The sequence below is a fragment of the Pristis pectinata genome, chromosome 23, assembly GCF_009764475.1.
Source record: "Pristis pectinata isolate sPriPec2 chromosome 23, sPriPec2.1.pri, whole genome shotgun sequence".
Lineage (NCBI taxonomy): Eukaryota > Metazoa > Chordata > Chondrichthyes > Rhinopristiformes > Pristidae > Pristis > Pristis pectinata.
In genome coordinates this window covers 18,059,524-18,084,016 of record NC_067427.1, presented here as the reverse complement: position 1 = coordinate 18,084,016, position 24,493 = coordinate 18,059,524, and the positions used below count along the sequence as shown (strand labels likewise).

At 40.4% G+C, this 24,493-nt stretch overlaps 2 protein-coding genes across 2 annotated transcripts in view; both read left to right on the top strand.

The window, feature by feature from the left end:
- The first annotated feature begins 1,714 nt into the window (after positions 1-1,714).
- Positions 1,715-24,493, top strand: part of crata (carnitine O-acetyltransferase a) — a 121,703-nt gene continuing 98,924 nt past the window's right edge. Inside the window, exons 1-2 of the mRNA XM_052036977.1 lie at positions 1,715-1,941; positions 5,549-5,741. The gene's annotated coding sequence lies outside the window, so the exon portion shown is untranslated. The remainder of the gene's footprint in view (positions 1,942-5,548; positions 5,742-24,493) is intronic.
- Positions 17,430-20,063, top strand: ier5l (immediate early response 5-like). Its single transcript, XM_052036989.1, has one exon. The coding sequence runs from the start codon at positions 17,597-17,599 to the stop codon at positions 18,449-18,451; it is 855 nt and encodes a 284-aa protein (XP_051892949.1). The 5' UTR covers positions 17,430-17,596; the 3' UTR covers positions 18,452-20,063.

Here is a 24,493-nt window from a genome sequence, read left to right as displayed (position 1 = left end):
AGAAGATAAGGCATTTCTCAGTCTTATGTTGGGCCTTGTTGCAACTGTAAAACTCTGATAACATGTTAACCAATTGTTTGGTATCTGATTAATCAGGTAATGTTTCCCATATTCCCGAGCCCAATTTCCAGTACTCTTCACAAGTGCATTGGAGCTTCATAACACACTCCTTTTAAACTTACGCAAGGTCCCATTCTTAAACTCCTTTTAAATTCACTGGGGTCCCAATCCCACGCTCCTTTTAAACTCACTGGGCTCCCATTCTCACATTCTTTTTAAACTCACCAGGGTCCTATTTCCCTTACTCCCTTTAAAATCATCAGAACCCTGTTACCTATGCTCACTTCAAACTCACATGGTTCACTTAAAAAATATACTAGTGTGTAATGTCTAAATAAAGTAAATTAAACATGGGTTGGTGTAATAATGGGAGTAACATCCAATAGTTCTGAAAATCTGCCATTCCGGCACCACCAAAATCCCAGGATTACAAGAACAACAGTTTTACTATAATCTGATTCTAGTAAAATTATCCCCAACAGGGCAAGGCCAAATGAGTTATTCTTTGTTCTACCCATTCTTTCATCATCCTCTGCTACTAAAAACTTGCTTCCTTTCATTGCCAGTTCTGATGAAGGATCCCAGACCTCAAACGATAGCTGTTTCTTTTTCCACAGATGCTGCCTGACCTGCTGAGTGTTTCCTGCATTTTCTTTTTTTTATTATTTCACGTTTCAATTTCAGTTTTTTTTCAATTAGGTTGGAAGAAACCTCACCTGAAGAATAAACTTCTGTATGAACTAGACACACAAGAGACTGCAGATGCCAAAATCTGGAGCAAAAAACAAATTGTCAGAGAAACTCGGAGACACAAGAGATTCTGCAGATGCTGGAATCTGGAACAACACACAAAATGCTGGAGGAACTCAGCATGTCAGGCAGCTTCTACTGGAGGGAAATAACTAGTTGACGTTTCAGGTCGAAACCCTTCATCTGCTGAGTTCCTCCACATTTTGTGTGTGTTGCTGGAGGAACTCAACTGGTCAGGCAGCATCTGTGGAGGGAAAGGAATGGTCGACGCCAGTCCTGATGCAGGGATTTAACCTGAAACTTTGACCATTTCTTTTCCCCCATAGATGCTGCTCGACCCGCTGAGTTCCTCCAGCAGATTATTTTTGATCTGTTCCAATTAGTTGGGCCGAATACCCTGTTTTTGTTTTGCAGATTCGATTAAGGTAGGTCAGAATCTTCCGGTGGAGTTAAGAATACATACATAAGGAGGAAGTTTTCAAATATTGGCCCTCACTCGGCATTCCTTCTCTATTAAATTATACATGAGGTGGGAAGGTTCATTCACCCAGTTAAGGTTTTTTTCCCTGTTCCCACCACAAGTCAGAGCCTAAATGTGCGTATTTTAAAATATTCACTGAAATGTCATTTTTCTCCCGATACCTGCTCTCTGATGATTTTTACGAGGATTTTTCCTCGTATTTTAAGTCGAATTTTCTTTTTCATTGAATATTTGAATTTCGCCGCCTTTGCAAACCCAACTCTAGACTTTCCCGCCCCGACTCCGGCACCCGTGGAGCGTCCGCCAGGTCCTAGCGCCCGCCATAGTCAGTTGGACCCGGGATCCTGTAGGTCCTAGCAACCACCAAATTGCCTATTGACTCATTGTGCGACTTCCGTATGTTACATTTCTGCCGCATCGTATTCGCACACCGATGTTTTACAGCCCGATGAGAATCTGTTGGATTCTTGTGCCCACTTCCGCACTAAGGAAAGCAGTACCGAGCCAGCCTTGTTACCCAGCAGGGTGGAAGTTGAGCCCTGGAACATTCGAGTGCCTGCTTTCATTGCACCGTGTTTGTGGAAACGACGAGGAGATCCGTGTTCGGCGAGTACTTCATTACCAACCACAAGCTGACAGATATAGGCCAGGTAATAAGAGTCAGCTTGGGATCTTTTTGGGGTTTAGCGCCCAACTGGTACTGCACTGCACAATCCTGTCAACTGCTGGTGCCAAATGTGTACAGAGGTCTCCCAAATACTTGAAGTATATATCCTATAATCTCGCTTTAGCACTAAACTGAGCAGTGACTTGAGTAAACGCTGATACTGGTACCTCCTAAGTACCACCACCATGCAACTCAGACTCAAACTCTTCCAGTTATTACGCCCATTGTGTTAGGCAAGAACTTTGCTGGATGGCCCTAATACCTTCAAGATAATGTCTAATGAAGATTTTTAAAAATTGTAGTTGCTGTAAATCTGAAATAAAAGCAGAAAATGCGGGAAACACTCAGCATTTATGGAAAAAGAAAACGTTTGTAACGTTTTCGGTTAAAGACCCTTTGTCGGTCTCTGATCCTGAAAGTTGTTACCAGTTCTTAGGCCCTCTGGTTACTCCAACAGTCGGCCTGCTGCTCCTGCTGAGATCTACCCATTAGTCACACTTCTAGTACTCAGTGGACATAGCACTAGTTAAAAGAGTTGGAATTTCCTTGATCCTTGAATTGAATGAGTTCTCAAAGACGAGTCAAATCGACTCCTCCCTTTGAAAATTAAAAAAACCTGCAAATGCTGAAAATTTAAGATAAAAACAGAAAATGTGTAGCAGGTCAGACTGCATCAGTGGGAAGAGAAACAGAGTTAACATTTCAAGTTCATCTTATGACTCGTCTCTTTGCCCAATTGAATTTCGTTTAATTTCTCATGTTCTCTAATCAATGCAGCAGTCAACACATACACACACATAACTACATAAGAAGCAAGGCTAGGGCGTTCAGGCCCTCAGTCATGGCTGATTTTTTTACTTCATTGCACTTCCCTGCACTAACTGAATCCATTGATTCCTTTAATATCTAGAAATCTATCAGTCTGTGTTTTGAATACAGCAACTGAGCCTCCACGGCCCTCTTGTGTAAAGAATTCCAAAGATTCATTACCCTCTGAATTTCTCATCTCCATCTTGAATGGCCCACTTCTTATTTTGAGACCCATGTGACCCCAGGTTCTAGGGAAATATCATCCCTGAATCTACCTTCTCATGTCCCACAATGTTCCAAATGTTGCGAGGCACATTACACCACTATAATTCAATAAAGGATGATTTCAATAAAAAAAATCATTGGAAAAAGGGAATGGGACTGGAGGAGAACTAACATGCTATGTGTATTTAAAAACAAAAACAAGGACAAATCCATGGAACCATGCCAATGAGTCTAAAGTCAATAGCAGGAAAAATACTAGAAAGCTTCATCAAAGATATAAAAGAAAATGTATCAGGAAGCTGAAAGTATAATAAAGAATTAATAAACACAAATTCCAAAAGGAAAGTCATGTACAATCAATGTTATTGGATTCTTTGAAGAAGTATCAGAAAGGGAAGGTAAGAGTAATGTATAAATGTATATATTTAGATTTTCAGAAGACCTTTGATAAGGTACCATATAGTACACTCCAATATAAGGTTATGACTTCTAAAATTGAAGAAAAAATAGAAAAGAAAGCAAACTGACTGTAAAACAGAAAATAAAGTAATCCAACAGAGTAGGTTAAAGGCAGTTACTTGGTTGGCAAAAGGTGGGAAATGGTAATACAAGAGGATCAGTTCTAGATCCACTATAGTTCACCATTTATACATATGATTTTGATTAGGAAATCAAAAATATAACAATGAAAATTTACAGAAGTTACCAGGTTGGGAGTAGTAGTATTTTTCAGTGGACTTCAGCAAATTGCAGGGAAAATATGAATAATCTTACAGAAATAGTGTCAAATTGGCAAATCAACTTCTATGCAGAATAAAGTAAGATAAAGCAATTTTGTTGAAAGAATTAAAGCTCTAAGAGCCTGTGAAAAGTTAGTCTAAATGAGGAAAAGGGACAGAAATGCAAATCAATAAAAATAGCCATACAAATTAATAAGGGCACAAAAATACAGGAGTTTATTTCTACAAGGCCAAAATTGAAGATCAGAGAAATTATGTCAAACATGCTAAACTACACATGAAGTATGTAAATAGATCTGGCCTCTGTATTTAAAAAGGACACAGGAAGGTTAAAAAATATATTAAATGGGACCAGAATTGAAAAACTCCAGCTAATAGAAAAGTTTGAACAGGCTAGGTGGGCTGCTTTTCTTGAGGAAAGTGAAGAGTGAGTGATATGAAAAAGTCCTTAAGATTATGAGAGTGTTTGGTATGGTAGAGGCAGAGATGTTTTCACATGATGAAGACCATAACCATAGGCCATAAATATAGAATAGTCACTAATAAATCTCATGGGGAAATCAGGAGAAACTCTTTTACCATAGTTTTTAGATTGTGGTGGTGAAGTAAGCAAATAAGGGGATTTATGGGAAACTAGATAAACACACCAGGGAGAAAAGTACAGAAGGATATAATGATGGGTTGGATAAAGAAGGTAGTAGGAAGCTCATGTGTATCATACCTATTGGACTCATTGAGCCAAACAGCCTGCTTATTGTGCTTTAAATTCCATGCACTGCCGAGCCACAAAGGTGATATTAAATAAATGACCAAGGTTTAGTTAAAAGGTTTTAACAAAAGAGAGAATAGTACAGAGATACAGAGCTTGGTGGGATAGGGAGGGGCGGTGGCGGGCGTGATATGGATTTATAGAGCTTTGGACCTGGGCAGTTGAAGGCAAAGCTGCCAGTTGAAGGAATAAGGAAATTCACAGGAGGGCAGTAATAGATATTTCAGAAGATTGTAGAGCTGGAGGAGATTACAGAGAAAGAGGGTGGCAAACACCATGGAGTGATTTGAAATCAAGATGAGAATTTTAAAGTTAAAGTATTGGCAGCCAATTTAGGTCAATGAACTCAGGAGTGAAAGGAAGATGGGAATTGGTACAAGTTTGAATACAGGCTGCAGAATTTTCTACAAGCTAAAGTTTATGGAGAGTAGAAAATGAGGACTTTATCCAACACAATGTTGGATAGACAAATCAATATTTGATAGAAAAATTGGAAATTATGAGATTCTGATAGAATAAATGAGATGCTGTTTCCTCCGGCAGTGGAATGCCTAAGCATAAAACAGTTTAAAATAATTTGCAAAACTAGTCAGTGGGGAAAATTATATCTTTTTAGTCAACAGATAGTTATGATCCATGTTGTATTGTCTGAAAAGGGGTAGCAGCAGATTCAAAAAATACCTTTCAAAGCGGGAATTAGATAAATGCTAAGAAAGTCATTTGCAGGAAAGAGAGAAGGAATTGGAGCTAATTGGGTAGTTCTTTCAAAGAGCCAGTACAGCTGCAATGGTTCGAATTGTCTCGCAGTGTACTGTACAATTCCATGAATCTATGATACAGAATGGCCACCTGGACAGGGCTCCAGAGGTCACAAACATTCCCTAAGGAATCATATTCAAGCATTATTTAGCAGCTCAAGGAAAAATGGCTGAGGCTAGGGATGGGGGAGGTGAAAATGTGAAGAGAATGAAAATATTTTTAGAAGAAAAAACATCAAAAAGTTCTGGAATGTGAAATATTCATGAAGAAATATGTTTGATTTACAGTAAGGAAGTAACAATCCACAGCAGAGATTTTCACTGTACATGCAATGCAGAGTATGAAACATCGGCACAATAGGAAGATTGGGAGCCTGGAGACCAACAGCATTCACAGAGACCAACAGCATTCACAGAGACCAAGAGAAATGATGGAAAGGCATATAAGTTCAACAGACACAAATGTCAAGTCATGGACTAGGTAAAGTAAATGTCAAAGATGGGTATCCGTTAGCAAACATGGGAAAAGGAAATATATTTGATATATAATTATTAGTCACTCATTATGTTCATCCCCTTTATGTAAACTTGTGACCAACACAGCTGAGTAGTAACTAGAATGCATCTCATGAACACTGAGTGCAATTCAAAACTGGTAATATTGGCCAGGTCAGATATGGATTATTATATACAGTGATAGCAGCATAACCTCAATAGGACATTGATGATACTGACAGAGCGCAGAAGTTCAACTTCTTATTCAGTTTTTCAGAATTGAGGATGACTTGCTTGCACTGAAGTTCCTAGCTGGCTAATGAAGCCAAGTTGGTACCCATAACTGTGGCCACAGGTGAAGTAGGCGATACCTGATGGGTGGTTTGAGAATGAGTGGATTCCTTCTATTCATGTGGTACCTATTTCTGTGTGCTCTCAACACATGGACATGATGTTCTTAATGTCATTCCAAATGCTCTTTCTTCATTTTAAGCTGTCATGGGCCAGAGATTGTCACAAGTCAGTAGGGATGTTACACTTTTTCGAGGGGTTTTGAGAACATCCTTAATCTTATCATCTGTTAACCAAGTAATCTCTTGGCATGACAAAATTCAGAATAGAGTGTCGGGTTCAGGAGTATGGAGTCAGGCAAACAATGTGACTTGGTCATCCAAACCAACTGAGTTTTGGACCTCAAAATTTCACTGTTGTTAGTTTGCTCATCCAACCAGGGCATTTGGATGATTTTGCAGAGACAGCATTGGTGGTTTCTCTCCTGTGCTTTGAGGTGTCTGCGGGAGTTAATCCATATCTCAGAAGCATACAGGAGAGCAAGGATCACTGTTGGCCAGTACCCAATGTGCTTTATGCCAGGTTTGAGGTGCAACACTCTATTCCTTATTCTCCCATTGGCCATGCTAATGGTGAATTTCACCACCAGTGTCTGCCTACACTGTGAGGAGACTTCAGAGATATGGGAAGTGGTCCATGTTTTCCAGGATCTCATCATGGATTGTCTATTGTCAAAAGGCAGTGTTTGATTTGTAGATGAAAAGTTGTAAAGTCCATCCTCTCACGTGCTTCAGTAAAAGAGTCGACAACAACTTAAAGCTCAGCCTCAGGAGGTGCACATACGCAAATGTGATTCCATTTGTCACGTAGCTTAATTCCACTCCAGCCAGAAACTTGAGGTGACTTACAGCTCTGCAGCAAGAAAGATTGAGAAGAGTTTTGGAGTAATGATGCAGCCCTGCTTGATGCCAGTCTGCACTAAGGTTGGGTCTGTTGTAGTTCACTGACTAAGATTACAGCTTGAATGCCATTACAAAGCAAACATAAGATGGAGATGAATTTCTACATGCAGCCAAATGTGAGAAAGATGGTCTGCGATCCCTCTTGATTGCCTCTGTGAAGTCTATAAAGGCTACGTAAAGAAATTACATTAACATTTTCAGCACCAAAACAGACCATTCAGCCAGGGCATGTGCTCCTCATGAGCTTACTCCCACCATACTTCATCTAATTTTGTCAGCAGTCTTTAAAGACTATTGAGGATAATTTCAAAATGTTATATTATGAGTAAAGGATCGTAGGATATTTTAAGAAAGAGAAAAGATTAAATAGATCTTTTCATCTTCTCATCATATCTCTCAGTCCTTTCTTTCTCAGTCTAATTGCTTCTGTAATCCTTTTAAAACGCCTGTTGTAATGAGCTCTCCTGGTAACATGTTCAACAAGTTGTTTAAACTTTAGATGAAAATGTTTTCTTGATATATTCTTCCAACTAAATTCTTCATCTTAACTAGTTCCCTCTTGTATTTGAATCCTTCAGTTTAGGAATATTGCATGGTCAGTTCTGTTAATCCCTCCTTAAATTTCAATTAGTTCACCTCAAATGCTCCATTTTCATACAAAAAGGAGTAAACTCGGCACCAAAATCTTTACTGGTTATTTTATCCTAGGTCCCTTCCTATTTTTCATCTCCATGTTTTCCTGGCATTGATGGTATTCAGCTCTATCTTGCCATCACATCTCTGGTGCACCCTATTATCTCAAATGTGTTACACTATTGATCTAATTTCCAACTAGGATGTGCAGAAGTTTCCCACAACTAAGTAACTAAATCCAGGGAAGACTGTAAGCTTTTCCTCCACCACAGACCTAATTCCATAACCTCCATTCCTATCCCAGAAAATAGTCTGATGCCAGGGTATGTGAAGGTGGGGATAAGCAGCAGAGGTACTCTCCCCCTGTCCCTTCCCCATCCTGCCAAATACTCATTCGAAGATATGCAGAAACATTTGACTCATAAAATGCACTTCAAAAAGCTGACAACTTTAAATTCCTGTGCACATACAACTCCTGTAAAGAGGCTTGAAATATTTCATTATATTAGACATAGTACTTAAAAATAAATTGTTGCTAGTCTGATTTGTTTTTGTTGGAAAAGGGGGTAGAGAAAGGACACCACCCAGGTCATCGATACACTGATCTTCAATTGTGCAGTACACCGGCAGGATATATAAAAAATTTTCCTTTAATGCACAAGGAAAATAATCAAATTTAAAAGCCACAAAAGAGCATGGAAATGAATGGATAACCAGTAAAAATTAATAATTATCTATTATCAAATACTATCAAAAGAAGCTAAAAATGAACTGGATCACTTCCACCGCCAAGAGTTCTAAGGGATTTGTATCAGGGCGTCACAGTGCACTTTACAGCCACCTTTGTGGGAATCACGGCAGCCAGGTTATGCACAAATTCCCTTCCTTGCCCTTCCTCCTTCTTGGACTATAGGTCAACTTCAAGAGAACATCAGCAAGTGACCTGCTCCCAACTGTCCTGTAAGAGTCACCAGAAGTGTGTTAACAGCCCAGACTGAGCCATCCACTGAACTTCTCCTCCAATGTGAAAATGTTGGTTATTCAGCAACAGAGCTAAGATTGTGAACTGAGACAGCTGAAGATTCCCCTGTCCATCCACTCCATGTTCCCTATCCACAGCATCACATGATCCAGTCTTTGCTCAATGCTCAAATGCAGAAACATACACAGTTACAGATGAATAAGTACACACTGATTCTTACCCTTAAACAAACAACTATAGACATGCATACACCCACTCATACACATGCAGAAACACACACACATACTCACTTTGATGGCATAGAAATCCTAGCTGATTCTTACCCTTTTTGGCCTAGAAGCGGCCGGGATATCATTAGGCTGAGATCAGAAATCTGAGCCAGGGCTGAAAATGGGATCTTCCTGATCTATGTATCCACTGCCACAAAAAGCAAGATATTTATAGCCTAAGGTAAAATCACACCTTAATCTGGTAATTTTAACAACCAGCAATAAATTAGTTACAGAATCACTGCTATTGTACAGTTAACAAAATTATTAATATAAATTTGGAACTTTTCCAGAAACGTTAGTGCATAATATTCTGTATCTCAGCTTTGACTTCACATGGAAGAATAAATTTCAGACTAAAATTTAAATACTGGCTACAATTATCGGTGTATTTCTGAGTTAAGATGAACAAGCATCACAATATAAGTGATAGACGAGCAGCTTTGAACAAGAATGTATTAGAAGTTGTTATTTATCTTAAACTAATATGCTGTAAAGTGTTTTGGAGCACCTTGAGGATGTGAAATGTGGAAAATAAGTTTTTTTTTATCTTGCTGAAGGAGGGATGATCTATATTTCACTCATCAGTTATCTTTGTGGCTCTTCCAGGTAAGAATGTCAGTATATCACTGATGTTTGCTAAGCATAGGCAGTTTTGTCTTGATAACTCTTGTTTGCAAAGCGTTAGACTACCAACCAACCTATTTTTAGCTAAGAGAGAGAGAGAGAGAGAAAGAAAATACATTCCCATCCATTCAATTTACACCATAATTTAATATTGTTAATCCAGAGGTCTCTTCAAATTCATGCTTCAAGAATCAAATGTGGAATTGAAAGGGCTTATTTTTTTCAATACTTGAACGCTAGCTAGAAAACCATTGGGGGCACATGCAAACTTACCTGGTATTGATGACTGAAACTCTTGGAATAATTCATGCCTAACCTACCAGGCATCAAGACTACAGGATCAGATGGAATCCCAGTTTTTACACCCAGCCTAGTACTATTCTTCATTGACTTCAATCAAAGGTAAAAATGGCTGGACTGAAAAGCTAGTGTTGCACTAATCTCACCAGTTTTGCAATGGGTGATTTAGTGTAAAATTGACCCCAATGTATGTGAGAAATATACATGTATGAGACTTGGGCTTAAAAAAATCTAAATGGAGGTTTTATGGGTGAGAGAAATGATGCTCCCTCTCACTCATCAACTACAAGTTTTATGAATATTTTGATAACAAATTTAATAAGTGCCTTTGTGATATCCTGTGGTAGCAATGGACAATTTTGTTTCTATTAAATTTATACAGTAAATAACTAGTCTTGTGTAGAATAAACTCCATTCCCCCTGCTCTTTCCCCGTAATCGTGCAAACTTTTTTTTCAAGTATCTATCCAATTCCTATTTCCAATTCCCGTATGGAATCTGTTTCCATTTCCTTGTCGGAATCTGCATTCCAAATAATAGCCTCTAATCTTTCCTCTGATACTTCTGTCAATTACCTTAACTTTAACCTCTGGTCATTGACCGTCTTGAAGTGGAACCAGTTTCTATCAAAAACACACAACTCTGAAAATATGGGACAAATAGGACTGAGTTTCCTAAACATTAGTAGCTTGATTTCAAGGAGTTTGGGACTACATGACTACAGAGTCCAGGTGGAATATTTGGCAATCATTTATATATACAATAACTTTGAACAAGTACCATTGATGGTCATGCCCTCTGCTACCTAGGTCCTAGAATTCCCTCTCTAAACCTTTAAGAGGCTCCATAACATTTCTCTTTGACCAAGCTTTTGGCAACTTGTAAGATATTATATAAATGCAAGTTTTTATTGTTAAGACATGAAAGAGTGCATTATTGCTTTTAACTTGAATAGTCCCAATGTATGCCAGAAACTGTGTAATGAGATAAGTTTACAATTAATGTGATGAGTTCCCAGTTGTGCTTGACTTTGATGTTAAATCCATTCAGTTTCCTCAAAACAATTCACCATGTAAGAACATTTCTTCTCAAATACTTTCCGGTTTATCCAGTTGGTCTGTGTTCCCTTCATTTCAAAATATATTAGTAGTAGTGCTCCTATGCACCTGTTGCCTTTGTCTTTCTAGGCGGTACATGGCACAGGTCTGGGAGATGATGTTGAAGAATCCATGATGATTTGCTCCATTGCATCATGTAGATGGTGGACTGCATCCACATTGTGCCAGTAGTGCATCAAGCAAGCTGCTTTGTTTTGCATGGTGTCAAGCTTCTTGGGTGTTATTGCAGCTGCAGTTACAGGCAAGAGAAAATCATTCCAACATATTTCTGGCTTGTGCTTTGTAGTTGGTTTAGGGTGGTAGGAGATGAATCCATTATTAAGGAAATAGTAGCAGAACATTTAGAAAATCATAACACTATTAAGCGGAACCAGTGTGGTTTTATAAAAGGGAAATCATATTGGTAAATATACTTGAATCCTTTGAGGATAAAATGAGGACCTGCATAAAGGAAGTTAGTAGATACAGTGTATTTAGATTTTCAAATGGCATTTCATAAGGTGTCACATATAATATACACAGGGTAAGAGCTCATGGGCTTAGGTGTAATAAATTAATATGGATAATGAATTGGTTAACTAATGGAAAACAGAAATAAAAACAGAAAATGCAGGAAACACTCAGCAGGTCAGATAGCATCAGATGAAGGCTACCAGGCCTGAAACATAATTGTTTCTCTTTCCACAGATGCTGCCTGACTGCTGAGTGCTTCCAGCATTTCCTGCTTTTTATTTCAAATTTCCAGCATCTGCAGTGTTTTGATTTTCTTTTCATGGTAATCAGATTCAAGATAAATGGGTCATTTTAAAGTTGTCAGGTTGAAACTAATGGGGTGCCACAAGACTCCTTGCTGGGGCCTAAACTATTTTCAACCTATGTTAATGATTAAATGAAAAAACTAAGTGTGCAGTAACAAGGTTTGTAGATGAAATAAAGCTAGGCGAGAAAGCAAGTTGTGAGGAGGACACACAGAGTCCGCTAAGGGATACGGATAGGTGATAAAACCAGAAACTGCTGGAAACACTCAATGGGGTCAGGTAGCATATGTGGAAAGAGAAACGGAGCTATCATTTCAGCTTAAAGACCATTCCAAATTGAGTAGCAAAAATTTGGCCAATTAATATAACTTGAGGAGGCGTGAGGTCATCCACTTTATTAGGAAATAGGAAAGCAGATTTTTTTTTAAATGCAGAGGCACTGCAGGATGGAAGTAGAGGGAGACTACAGAATGCTGCTGTACAGCAGAAGTCCTCATACATGGAACACAAAAAGTTAACATGCAGGTACAAGAAGAAATTCAAAGGCAAATGGGATGTGGGCCTTTATTTGCAAGGGATGGAGTATTAAAATAAGGAAATCTTGCTACAACTGTACAAGATGTTGGGGAGATAGCACCTGGAGTGCTGCACAGAGTTTTGGTCTCCTTATTTAAGGAGTGATATGCTTACATTGGTAGTAGTTTAGGAAAGGTTCACTAAATTGATTCCTGGAATAAGAGGTTTGTATAATAAGGAAAGCTAGAGCAAGTTGGGCCTATGCTTATGGGAGTTTAAAAGAATGAGGAATGATGTTATCGAAACATTTAAGATTCTGAGGGGTTTGACAGAGAAGATGCTGGGATGATGTTTTCCCTTGTCGATGAATTTATAGTTTCAGAATAAGAGTTGCCCATTTGTGGCAGAGATGAGGAACAATTCCTTCTCCCAGTGGATCATGAATCTTTGAATTTCTGTACCTAGGGAGATGCGGAAATTGAAATAGACAGATATTTTTGGATGATTGGAAAATCAAGGGTTATGGGGAACAGGCAGGAAAATCGAGCTGATGCCAAGATCAGATCACTTATAATTTTATTGAATGACAGAAGAAGCTTGAGGGACTGAATGGCCTACTCCTACTCTTATTCCTTATCTACTTATGTGAGTAACTCACTTCAGGATGCACAGTATTTAATCCAGTTAACTTTCTGGTCTTTGTTGACCCCCTCCTCCCCATGCATGTTGTTGGTGGGGCATTTGACAATGGTGATGCCTTGGGATATCAAGGGAAATTGGTTTGGCACTCTTGTGTTGGAACTGATCATTGTGTGGCATTTATGTTGCACAATGATTATGTGCTGCTTATCAGCCTGCGCCTGAATGTTGTTCAGGTCTTGCTGCAAGCAAACTCAGATTGATTTTTGAGCCGTTGAGAGTGGAACTGAACACTGCAACTATTAGCAAACGCCCTATGTGTAATATTTTCATAGCAAGAAGATAATTTATGAAGCAACTAAAAGAGGTTGGAATAAGGTCTGTGCTAAGGAACTCCTGCAGCATTGTTCTGGAGGTGAGATGATCCGGGGTTGAACTGATTGGTCTCCCTCAACCACAATCATTTCCCTTTGTGCTAGGTATGGATCCAGCCAGATGAAGCTTTCCTTCCCAATTCAATTAGTTCAATTTTAATTAGGGCTTCTTGATATCATACTCAGTCAAACACTGCCTCAAGGACAGAGACTTTTACCTCCTCTCTGTAATTCAGCTCCCTGTCTATGTTTTGGACCAAGGTTGTAATGTGGACTGTAACTGAATGGTCCTGATAGAAGCCAAAATAAGCATTGGTAAACAATTTATTGGTGAATAAATGTTGCTCAATAGCATTGTTGAAGAGTCTTTCTATCATATTGCTAATAAATGGGAGTCATCATTTTTATATAATTTTAAGAGCAGGATCTGTCATTATAATTTTAAACTCAAGTCCCCTAACCAGTCCAATATCCTGCCAGAAAGCAAATGTACTTGTAACTCATAATGTTGTCTTGTGCTGGGCCAGGATGTTATTATATGCCCCCTGCTTGGATCAGGGTTTCCACAGTTGCAACCAGGTAAAGTTTTAAGGTGCCACTTCTGCATCAGTTATCTCCAATGGGCATAATCTGTCCTTATCCTGTTCAAGATTGTCCTTGTGCTCCACGGTACATTGAGCTCAGTTATTGAGATGTTAAATGCTTTACAAGGTGTTTGTCAAGAGCTTTTCTGCCAAACTTTCCTCCAGGTGTTGTGGAGCATGAGGTGCTGGTATTGAGTTCATATCCAAAAGGGGTATCTGCACCTGCGTCATGTGTCAGGTTTTGAGTTCTTGAAGGTCTTTATGAATGAAAAGTCTGAATGGCTGTTTATATGATTTGCTATGTTGTTGAATCTCATCTCATAGAAGGAGAATGGTGTTTGAAAGGACGTGTAACCACTGACCTGGAGTTTATTTACGTAGCAAGTGGTTAAGGTCTGGAATGCTCTGCCCTTGGGGATAGGGGAGGGAGGTTTAATTGTGGTGTTCAAAGGGAGCTGAATAGCAACTGAAAAGGAATAAAAATGCAGGGCTACAAGGAGAGGGTGCGCAAAGTGGCGTTATCTGGATTGTTAGAGCCAGTACAAATTTGATGGTCTGAATGACATTTTTCCTTGCCGTACTGATTTTGTGATTTTGTATCCCTCCAAATGGGTTTTCACACCCCAGTAGTATTGAAGCAGCTGATCAAGTCGCTAAGGATATCCGATGTGATTGTAATAAAGGTTATCTATTCCTTCTCTTCCACCATGACCTGCTTTCTGCCTCTGACGTGGTTGACCACATTGTCCTTCTTGAATGCTTCTTCCCAGTTATCCAGTTGGTCACAGAGGATGTTCCTAGTCAAAGTCAAAGCCAAAGAATCATCTGCAATGGCTTCTCTTTCTTTATCTATACTATTACCAATGGTGCTCCTTAAAAAGAAAAATACTATGATGCTGGAGGAACTCAGCAGGTCAGGCAGCATCCATGGAGAAAAGCAGAAAAGCAGGCAGTCAACGTTTCGGGTCAGGCCCCTTCTTCAGGACTAAAGATAGAAAAGAGAGAAGCCCAATATATAGGAGGAAAAAGCAGAGCAGTGATAGATGGACAAAGAGGGGAGGTGGGGTGGGCACAAGGTGGTGATAGGTAGATGCAGGTAAGAGATAATGAGGTGTGGGGGAGGAGGGGAGAACAGATCCACTGGGGGATGGGTCAAAGGTAAGGAGAGAAAGGAAAAAAAAGAGGGTATAAAAAAGAGAGATTGGCTAGGAAAGGGAAGAAGAGAAGAAGCATGGTGGGGGCTGGGTTGTGAGGAAGGGGGGTTGGGGATTACTTAAAGTGGGAAAATTCAATGTTCATGCTGTTAGGCTGCAAGATTCCAAGATGGAAAATGAGGTGCTGTTCCCCCAGTTTGTGCTTGGAATTCTCCTGGCAGTAGTCCTGAAGAAGAGTCCTGACCCGAAAAATTGACTACCTGCTTTTCTCCACAGATGCTGTCTGGCCTGCTGAGTTCCTCCAGCATCATAGTGTTTTTCATCTGGATTCCAGCATCTGCAGTCCTTTGTTTCTCTAGTGCTCCTTAAAGGATCTGTCCTTAACCCCCACCTATTTCTTATCCTGTGTTCTTGTTTGGCAACATAATTTGAAAACAACAGAATCAGTTTCTGCATGTGACATCCAGTTCTAATATACCATCCCTTCTCTTGCCCTACATTGTCTGATTGCTTGACTGGCATTCAGCACTCATTGTGCAGAGATTTCCTTTGGTCCCACCACAATTTCTATTCTCAAGTGACTGACTCCATGCCTCTTCCTGGCAACTATCTGAAGTTGAACCAGACAGCTGAATCTGCAACATTGATGTCATATCAGACTATGAGATGAGCTTTGGTTCATGTAGCCGGATTATTACTAATACCAACCATTTCCAGCTCTGTGACATCACTGCCTCTATCCCTGTCTCAGCTCATCTGTTCTTGAAATCCTTACTTCTGCCTTTCTTCCCTCCAGCCTTGATTATTCCTGTGTACTCCTGGGCAGCCTCATTCATTCCTTCCCCCCTCCCCCCCCATAAACTTGAGATCACTCTGCTCCCCTTGTCCTAATATCCATCATATCATTCACATCACCCCTGTGCTTGCTGGTCTGCATTGCTCTTGGTTAAGCAATGTCTCAGTTCTAAAATTCTTGTTCTGGTTTCCAAATTCCTTCATAGTTCGTTCCTCCTTATCTCTAGAGCCTCCTTCTGACCTGCATCTCTTAGAGGTATAACTGTTCCTCTTGAATATCTGCCATTTTAATTACTCCACCACGGTGCTCCACCATGATGGTGCAGCAGTTAGTGCTGCTGCCTCACTGCTCCATGGACCCAGGTTCGATCCTGACCTTAGAGTTTTGTGTGTGTAGAGTTTGTGTGTTCTCTCAGTGCTCACATTGATTTCTTCCATTTGCTTTAGTTTCCTCCCACATCCAAAAAAAGACTGGAAGAATCAATGGACTTATATGGGAAACAGTTGGTTGCAGGGGTATAGGGAGATAAGAAGAAGGAGAATGGGACTAACAAACACAAAACTACTGAAGGAACTCAGCAGATCAGGCAGCATCTGTGGAGGGAAATAAACAGTTGACGTTTCAGGTTGAGACCCTTCGTCAGGACTGGGCTAATCCATTCCTGATGAAGGGTCTCGACCCAAAACGTCGACTGTTTATTTCCTCCATAAATGCTGCCTGACCTGCTGAGTTCCTTCAGTACTTCTTGTGTGTGTTGCTTCAGATTCCAGCATCTGTAGAATCTCTTGTGTCTCAGGAGAATAGGACTAAAGAGATTGCTCCCTAGGAGCTGCATGGGCTCATTGAGACAAATGGTCTCCTGTATCATTATAAATATAATTTAAGATGACTTTATCTGCCAAGGCCCTGGGCTCTGGATTTCCCTCTTTAAATCTCTTTGACTCTTTGTTCTGTTAAAATGCTCTTCCAATACCTTTGTTCATGGACCTTAATATCTCCTTGTGAATTGGTCACATTTTGTGTGTTGTTTCTCCTGTGCAGAGCCTTGGGACATTTCACTTTGTCAAAGGAGTTATATAAATACAATTTACTGTTGTTCAATTAGCAGAGGAAGATGAAACTGGCCAGCAAGAAATTAAAAATGGAACAAATTAGATTCCCTCAATAATATGCAAGTGAGATGATTTCTGACTATTTAACACAAGAACATAAAAAGTGTATTTTAATTAAATTGGAAAAAATACAAAAAGTATTCTCTCATCTAATTAAATTTGAATCTTTAAGAAATCATTGCTAAATGTTATGAAGAAGCAAGAGAGTTCAGATGAATGCTGGTTACACTATTTACGAGACCAATTTAGGAATGAAGCTTCTCTTTGGTAAGCTTGCTCTCGGTCTCTGAGTTGCAGTGTAGCTATTGAAGGGAATTTTTTTCCCCAGCCTTGCCTGTGTCAGTTAAGCTTTCACAGTGGATTTAAACAGCAATGAGGAACCGCCTCGCTCCCATTGGCTGCTTGTGCATAGGGAGGCGGGGTGATGCTGTCTATCAGCTCCCGATTCTGCAGTCTGAGTGGCCAGAGAAGATTGCAAATGACTCATTCATGCCATATAAATGCTGTGCCTTGCACTAAACCCTCTTATTGCTCGCAGTGTTAGTGCAGGAGGAGGAAGAGAGGAGGCGTATTGTTGGTAGGGAACACAGGCACTCAGAAAAAGGCGAAGGTTCTGTGCAGAGCTCAGCTCCCCTCCCGCCCAACTACAGGACTGGATTTTTTTTGTGTGGGGGCAACTAGCAAAAAGTGGCTTGTTCATTGAGGTGGGAACCAACGGCGGTCGGTCATGATGGATTGTGCCGTCAATGCACAAAGCTTGATCACAATCTCTCTCCGCAAAATCCACAATTCGAGAACTCAGAGAGGAGGTATCAAGCTTCACAAGAACCTCCTGGTCTCCTATGTGCTCCGAAACGCCAGGCAAGTCTACATGAGCGAGAAGTACGCCGAGATCTACGGCATGCACCAATACGAGGAGGTGCACGACATACTAGACATCTCGGGAGAGGTCCAAGGCAGTCACCCGCTCGAAGTGGTGGAAGAGATGGTGGAGGGAAACGGCGGCCAAGAGGGGAGCGTCTGCAGCCCGCTAGACCACCAGCCCGGCCACCTGGACACTCAACTCAGTAAGGACGCCGAGCCTGAGCACCCTCTGTACCGGCTCTCTTGCTCGGCTTCCTACCCCGGCACGAACTATGAGCCGTCGGGAGGTGGTAGCGTTGGTGGGACCCACTGTACCAAGACCACGGTGCTGGATCTGGACACTCACACGGTCACCACGGTGGACAACGGCTACCTCCAGGATTGCGCCTGTTGTTGCGCCAGCAGCAGCGGTACCGGCGGCAGGAAGCGCAAGTCGGACTCGAGCAATAGCTTTTACCCGAACGAAGCCGAGGACTTTTCGCCGGTTAAGCGGGTCAGGTTCGAAGACTACTCGGGCTCCGGCCAAACCTTGGACTGCACAGACCCTTCCAACATCTCCAATCTCATCTCTATCTTCGGCTCGGGCTTCTCCGGCTTGGTGAGCCGGGCGGACTCGGAGCAATTGCTTCAGACAGAAGTCAAACAGAACGGGCAATTGTGCAGCAAACAGGCGCTCGCCAGTTTGGGGGCATGGACTAGAGCGATCGTGGCTTTCTGAGAGCCACTCGCTTTCTCAGTGTGTGCGTGTTTGTGCTGTGTTTATTATTTTTATTGTAACAGAACGAACAAATCTGGACCTCATTTCCAACGGGAGGCAAATGTGTTATTTTGTTTTGGAGGAACAGAATTGAGTCAGCAACTTAAAACAGTCAGTCGTTTACAATTTAAGACTTGGAGGTCAGCAGCGCACCGACCCCTCCCCCGGAAATTGAATGATTGACTTGCTTAAATCTTTGATGGGGTTGGGGAGGTAGAATAACGTAATTCTGATGGGGTTAAATGAAAAGCTACAAATTTGAGTCCACTTTTTTCCCAACCGGTGCTGAATTGGTGTTGCTTTAAGAGGAGCGCTGTCCCTTTAAATGGTGTCAGACTCCCTGACGCCAGGGATCGCCGCCGTTGGGTTGAATGGGGGCGGGGGGAAACTGGCAGTGTCACGTGATTCAGCCCTGCGCTTTTAAAGGAGAAATGCACCGATTCTCCACAATGCGGAATTAAATTGATCTTGTGGCGCAACTTTTTCTTAAATCACTTCCTTTTTTAAAGTCTGCAGACTTCTAAATGTTTCCTAAATTTTATAAGTTTCTCATTTTAGATAACAAAACACTTTAATGGCAGTAACTTTACTCCTTTTTGGAGAGGTGGGACCCATCGACCTGCTATTGTTTTAAACGCTGGCTTTCCTGCATTGGGAGCACTTTTTAAGCAATGTAACTAAAATTCTTTTCATTCCGCGTCTTTTAGCGATTGCAAAACTTCAACCAATTCTAATTTGGAGAGAGAGATTTGCCCTTAGTTGAAACTTTAACGCGCGCAATATGAATCGCGAACAATTTATCAAACATGAATCTCAATTCGTCCAAAGTATCCTTAAAGTGCATAAGTGAAAGACTTGTAATGTTGATTCTCCTGTGCATTTTACCACGAATTTTAAACACAGAGCACCGAAACAGTGCAGTAATTTTTGTTTTAAAGTCGATATAATCCCATGTATCATGGAAAAGGAAGAGCGACCCATCTGAATCGCGAGTTAACACTGATCTCCATAATGTTTAAAAATTGAATTATTTCCTAGACATTTCCACTCCCAAATTAAACTTTCATCCCGTCCTAGTCGGGTGCAGTAATCATTGAAACAGCGAGAAGTGACTGACGTGGGTTAAAATGTTACTTCAGTCTTGATTTCAAACGAGCATTAGTTCGGATCAGGGTTGCAATTTTTATTTTACGTCCTGTAAATAGACCCGTTTTTCCCTTTGATTAACTGGTTCCAAAAGCTTTACAACGTTTTGTTTTGTCGTCGAGCAGATGTTCAACACACCAAACCTTTAACGTGAGCGTGCAGTTAAATGGTGAGGCTGTTAACCGTAAGTGTTTCCATTTTGTGAATCGGTAATCTGAACGAAATGTTACCCGATGCAAATTTTCTTGCCAAAATGTGTTTGGCGAAGCCTTTTGTTGTAAAAAGGTGTTGAGGATCAAGGTTTTTAATAAAGCGTTTATAGCGTGTAACTGACCAGTTTTAATTTGAGAGGCTTCATCTGTCAACATATCATCTCTTCTGTGTTTGTATCTGTATTTTTGTGCTTTTAATAAACAGTATATCATCACCTGCTTGAACGGTTGGTCCTTTTAGTGCAGAACTATTTTAAAGAATCTTAAGCTCCCTTCAAACTTCCGTCAATTTCCCAACAGTATTTGTTTGCAAAGGGTTGTGCATTTTTACTTTAATTCTTAGATTAGCAGCGCTGACCAAATGATACCGGGGCTTTTAGGGTTAAAATGAGAACATGTATACGTTTGAGTTTAGAAAATTTGGGGTGGGTTCTAATTGACACAAGTGAAATTTGGTTAGGTTGACAAATTTACTTGGTGGGATCAAAGTTTAAAAAAGATTCCCAATCTTAAATTTGTAATCTGAAGTTTTGATGGTGTCTGGGGTCATTTGAAAGTGAGGGGTAGATTTTGATCTGGTACAGATTGAGGAATATCAACTGTTTTCAACATCTGGTTGGTCAAACAGTATGAGACCTATTTTCCATGGTGATGTATGCTCAAGGTGGGATAGTGCATATCAGCAGTGGTTTTCCCTTGCAATTGCTCCTTTGACAGTCATGATCACCTTTGGAGTAGGAGTGTGGTCTAAAGACTTGATACTAATATCAAATTGCTTATGCAGTATCAAGAAAGTTGAGGGAAATTGAGATCAGGCAAATACTTAAAATTAAAACAGTCTTGAAGCTTGTTTAAGTTACCCTAACTTTGCCAAGGATGATTTGATCCATTCTGGCCCCAGCATTTTGCCCACCATCCTTGAAGGTGTTTCCTGATGTTGGTGAGCTCCTGATCCCACCATGGTGAATGTTTACTTAACTAAGTCTGACCCCTTCCAGCTTGCGATCAAACAATTATGGTTATTCTATCGCAAACTTGTATAGGAAATGTCATGTTAAAGCTGAGCCCAATTCTGTTCAAGCTTTCAAATGGGTCGTCTGATCAGATGGAATTGGCTACTAAACTAATTCTTTCTGCCTATTCTGAGCTTGAGTGCTTGGACCTCTTTCTTGTCCCTTGCCTGTGGGCCCAATAGGATGTTACTGTAATTGGAAAATCACACCCTAATTGGTTTTTTGCATTGTACTTTAAATTTGATTGCACCTCTTGGGTTCAATGAGATGCAAAATAGTGTAGGCTCAGTGACTGCACAAATCTGAAAATGCTGGAAATACTGGGATTGGGCAGCATCTAGTGTTAATGACTTTCAAACTTCCTAGTTTGGTGTCTGTTGCTCACTATCAGCCCTAGTTTATGGCTCAGTACCACACAAGGTCAACTGCCCACAAACGTGGTTTCTTTTTGAATGTCAACACCTCCACACTAAGGGATTTCTAAACCAAGTGTAGGCTAAGCTCACTACATAAATCTCCCCAACTTGTCCCTTGGCATGAGAACATTGTTGAATTTCTATTTGTCAGTTTGACTTTGCAAACTAGCAAACACCTATCTTGAGTGAGGCTGGGAAGAGGAAAAATGCATATTCCTGTTAGGAGAAAGTGATAGCATTAGATAAGTTATAAATAGTGAAGTGTTTCCAGTCTTGACCAGACTTCTTGAAGCTTGTGTGGATATTTAAAATGAGTCAAGGGAAATGCAGAAAAACTATTCCTTGTGGAATCTGGAACAAGATCAAATCTTAACATTAGCTGTGCTGTTCAGGAGGAAAACTGGAAAGTACTTGTTTGCAAAGAATAATAGTGATTTGGAACTTTCCTCAAAGTTGGAGACAATTGTCTGATTGAACTGAATATTGGACCAAGTTCTGGAGTCTGTGCATTTTCTAGTTCCTATATTTTTGAACTCAAACCAAAGTTTAATATACACAGCAGACTGCTTTGGAAAGTTCACCAAAGAATGAACTTGGATATAACTTGACCTGTGGATGTTCCAAATGTCTTGTATCCAATGAATTGCTATCCAGACATTGGGTGGAGGGGAAGGAAAGGTTCACAGCATAGCTTTGTGAAGTAACAGGTGCATTGTGAATGTATTGGACAGTTCAATTGTTTGCGCTATTGGCTAAAACAAGCTGACATGGGAATAAGTTTATCATTCAGTTAGATCATAACTGGTCTTGCATTTGTCTTGGTTCCATGACTCTTACCAAAGTCCATTGACTTCAATTTATTGCTAGGTTCAACAGCTTTTAGGGGGCAGAGTTGCATACTTTGATTATCTTTTGCGCTTGAATAATGCTGCTCATGAATTGGCTAACTTAGTTTATGCTCTTGATTTTCCCAGTCAGAGGAAATGATTTCTCTTCAATATTGGCTTTTGATCACTTTAAGAGACTGAATAGGAGGCATTTTAACTTGTCAAAGTTGGTATGTCTTTGCAGTTTAACCCACTTAGCTCCAGTAGCTTTCCAGTGAATCTGGTGCTGCAACCACTCAAGCAAAATCACTTTGGGTGCAACAACTTGGCTTTTTTAAAACTGTAGGTGAGATATAACCAAAGTTTTTTTCTCTTAGCTTCTGTGGAGCTGAGCTTTGTAATGATGTGCTTATGGGCTTGGGAGGTGGAGATTGGCTTGGGACTCACTGATACAAGCCCAGGGCTGGTAAGCAGAACAAAAACTGACTTGTAGCTTGTGTTGACAAAGGTATCTGGAGGCTTTAATGATATTCAGCAGAAACTTGGTTAAAGGGAGTGCTGGGAAGGATTAATTGGTGATAGAACAATAAGGAACTTGGTATCTTTAAAGTCTGAGGTTTTCTACTATTTGCAATAGTCCAAGTGTACCTGTAAATTTAAATGTTGAATTGTGGAGATGGTGTTCTGAGGAAGGCCAGTAATTTGGTCACACGTATCCTGATTATTTTAAGATTCTAGCCACTAAACTCCAATGTTAACTGGGGTGGTGAATGAGACTGGCCTTCACCTTGCTAGAATCCAGCCAAAATGAATGGGCATTCTCAGTAACTTGCTCACAAAGCCATTATGACATTGCATTGCCTCTGAACATGTACATCTGCAAATCCACTGAAATCCTGAGAAATAGATTGATCTAGTTAAATTTTTCAGATGTCCATGATTTTGCTGCTTTGTTGTAATCTCCGGTGCCAAGTGTTTTATTTTGATCACTTTTTCAGTCAGCTGTAAACTTTAGGTTCCCCCCCCCCCCCTCCAAAAACCACCTACTGACTATCACAACTTCAACCAGCCCTATTTGTTCACCAATCCTATATTGCCTGCTCTACATTGATTCCAGGTCCAGGAACACCTCATCTAGCAACAATGTGATGGAGGAACTCAGTGGGTTATACAGCAGCTGTGGGAGGAAAGAAATTGTCGATGTTTTGGGTCAAAACCCTGCATCAGGTCTCCATTGTACTACACCTCAGGTGTTTGTCTGGATCCCTCTACAGCCATCATTTCTATCATCCTCCAGTCCTACAAGATTTCTGAATTCCTCCAATTCTTACTTACGTCTTGTACATTCATAGGAACATTAAAAAGAGCAAGGCTACAGACCTTCCAGCCCTTTGAGCCTCTGTCATTAAAATCATGGCTGCCCTTTCTATCTTGGTGCTGTTTGGTCTTCAATTCTCATAATGCCCAGAAATCTGAAACTCCACAGCATTCCTAAGATTAACCACCCAATGAGTGAAGCAATTTCTCATCAGAGCCCTAAACAGCCTACCCATCATTCTTAAGCTATGCCTCCTGGCCCTGGGCTCTTTAACCATCTTCCCTGCATTTTTGCCTATAAAGACCTTTAAGAATTTTGTATGTTTTGATAGTTCTCTTCAAATCTTGAGAAAACAGTTCTAGTTTATGCAATCTCTCCTTGTACAACAAATCTGCCATCCCTGGAAGCAATCTGCTGAATCTTCTATGGCAAGTGTTTCCTTTCTTGGGAAAGGAGACCAAACCATATAGTATCTTAGTGTGGTCTCACCAAGGCCTTGTGCAATTACAGTAAGACTTCCTCCTGAATTGAAATCCTGATTTTATTCACTCCAGTCTTGGCCTTAAGTTCTCTAGTCCTTTCTAAAGTCCTCTCTCCATCTCACTTCTGAGACAATTAATATTTTTGGAAACATCTTAATGTTGTCTCATCTGCCCTCGTTAACTTGTTTGTTAACTTAAAAGGAGCTTCACAGGATGGTTTTGTTAAAGCCAAAGTATAAACACCAGTAAATAAAAAGCTGGAGATGCTGGAAATTTGAAATAAAAGCAAAAATTTCTAGAAACTTTCAGCAGATACTGCCAGGCCTGCTGAGTGTTTATAACACTATAAATGCAAATTGTTGTTTACTTTGAACTGTTGGCATTTAAAGCAGTGGCACCAGAAAGGGCCCAATCCACACTTCTGTGTTATAGTTCATCTACCATGTAACTGCACTTTTCACCATTTTGGTCCTCCTGTGGTCTGCTGCTTTGTTTCCACAGTTCAACGTTTTGTTTAATGCAAAATTTCAGTGATTGGAAAAAATCTTAGTGCGATTGTTAGCACAGCAGAACTTTTCAACAGGTGAGG

What these genes read in the sequence shown, in the direction of transcription:
- ier5l (XM_052036989.1), top strand. Translation starts at nt 17,597, where the DNA reads ATGATGGATTGTGCCGTCAATGCACAAAGCTTGATCACAATCTCTCTC.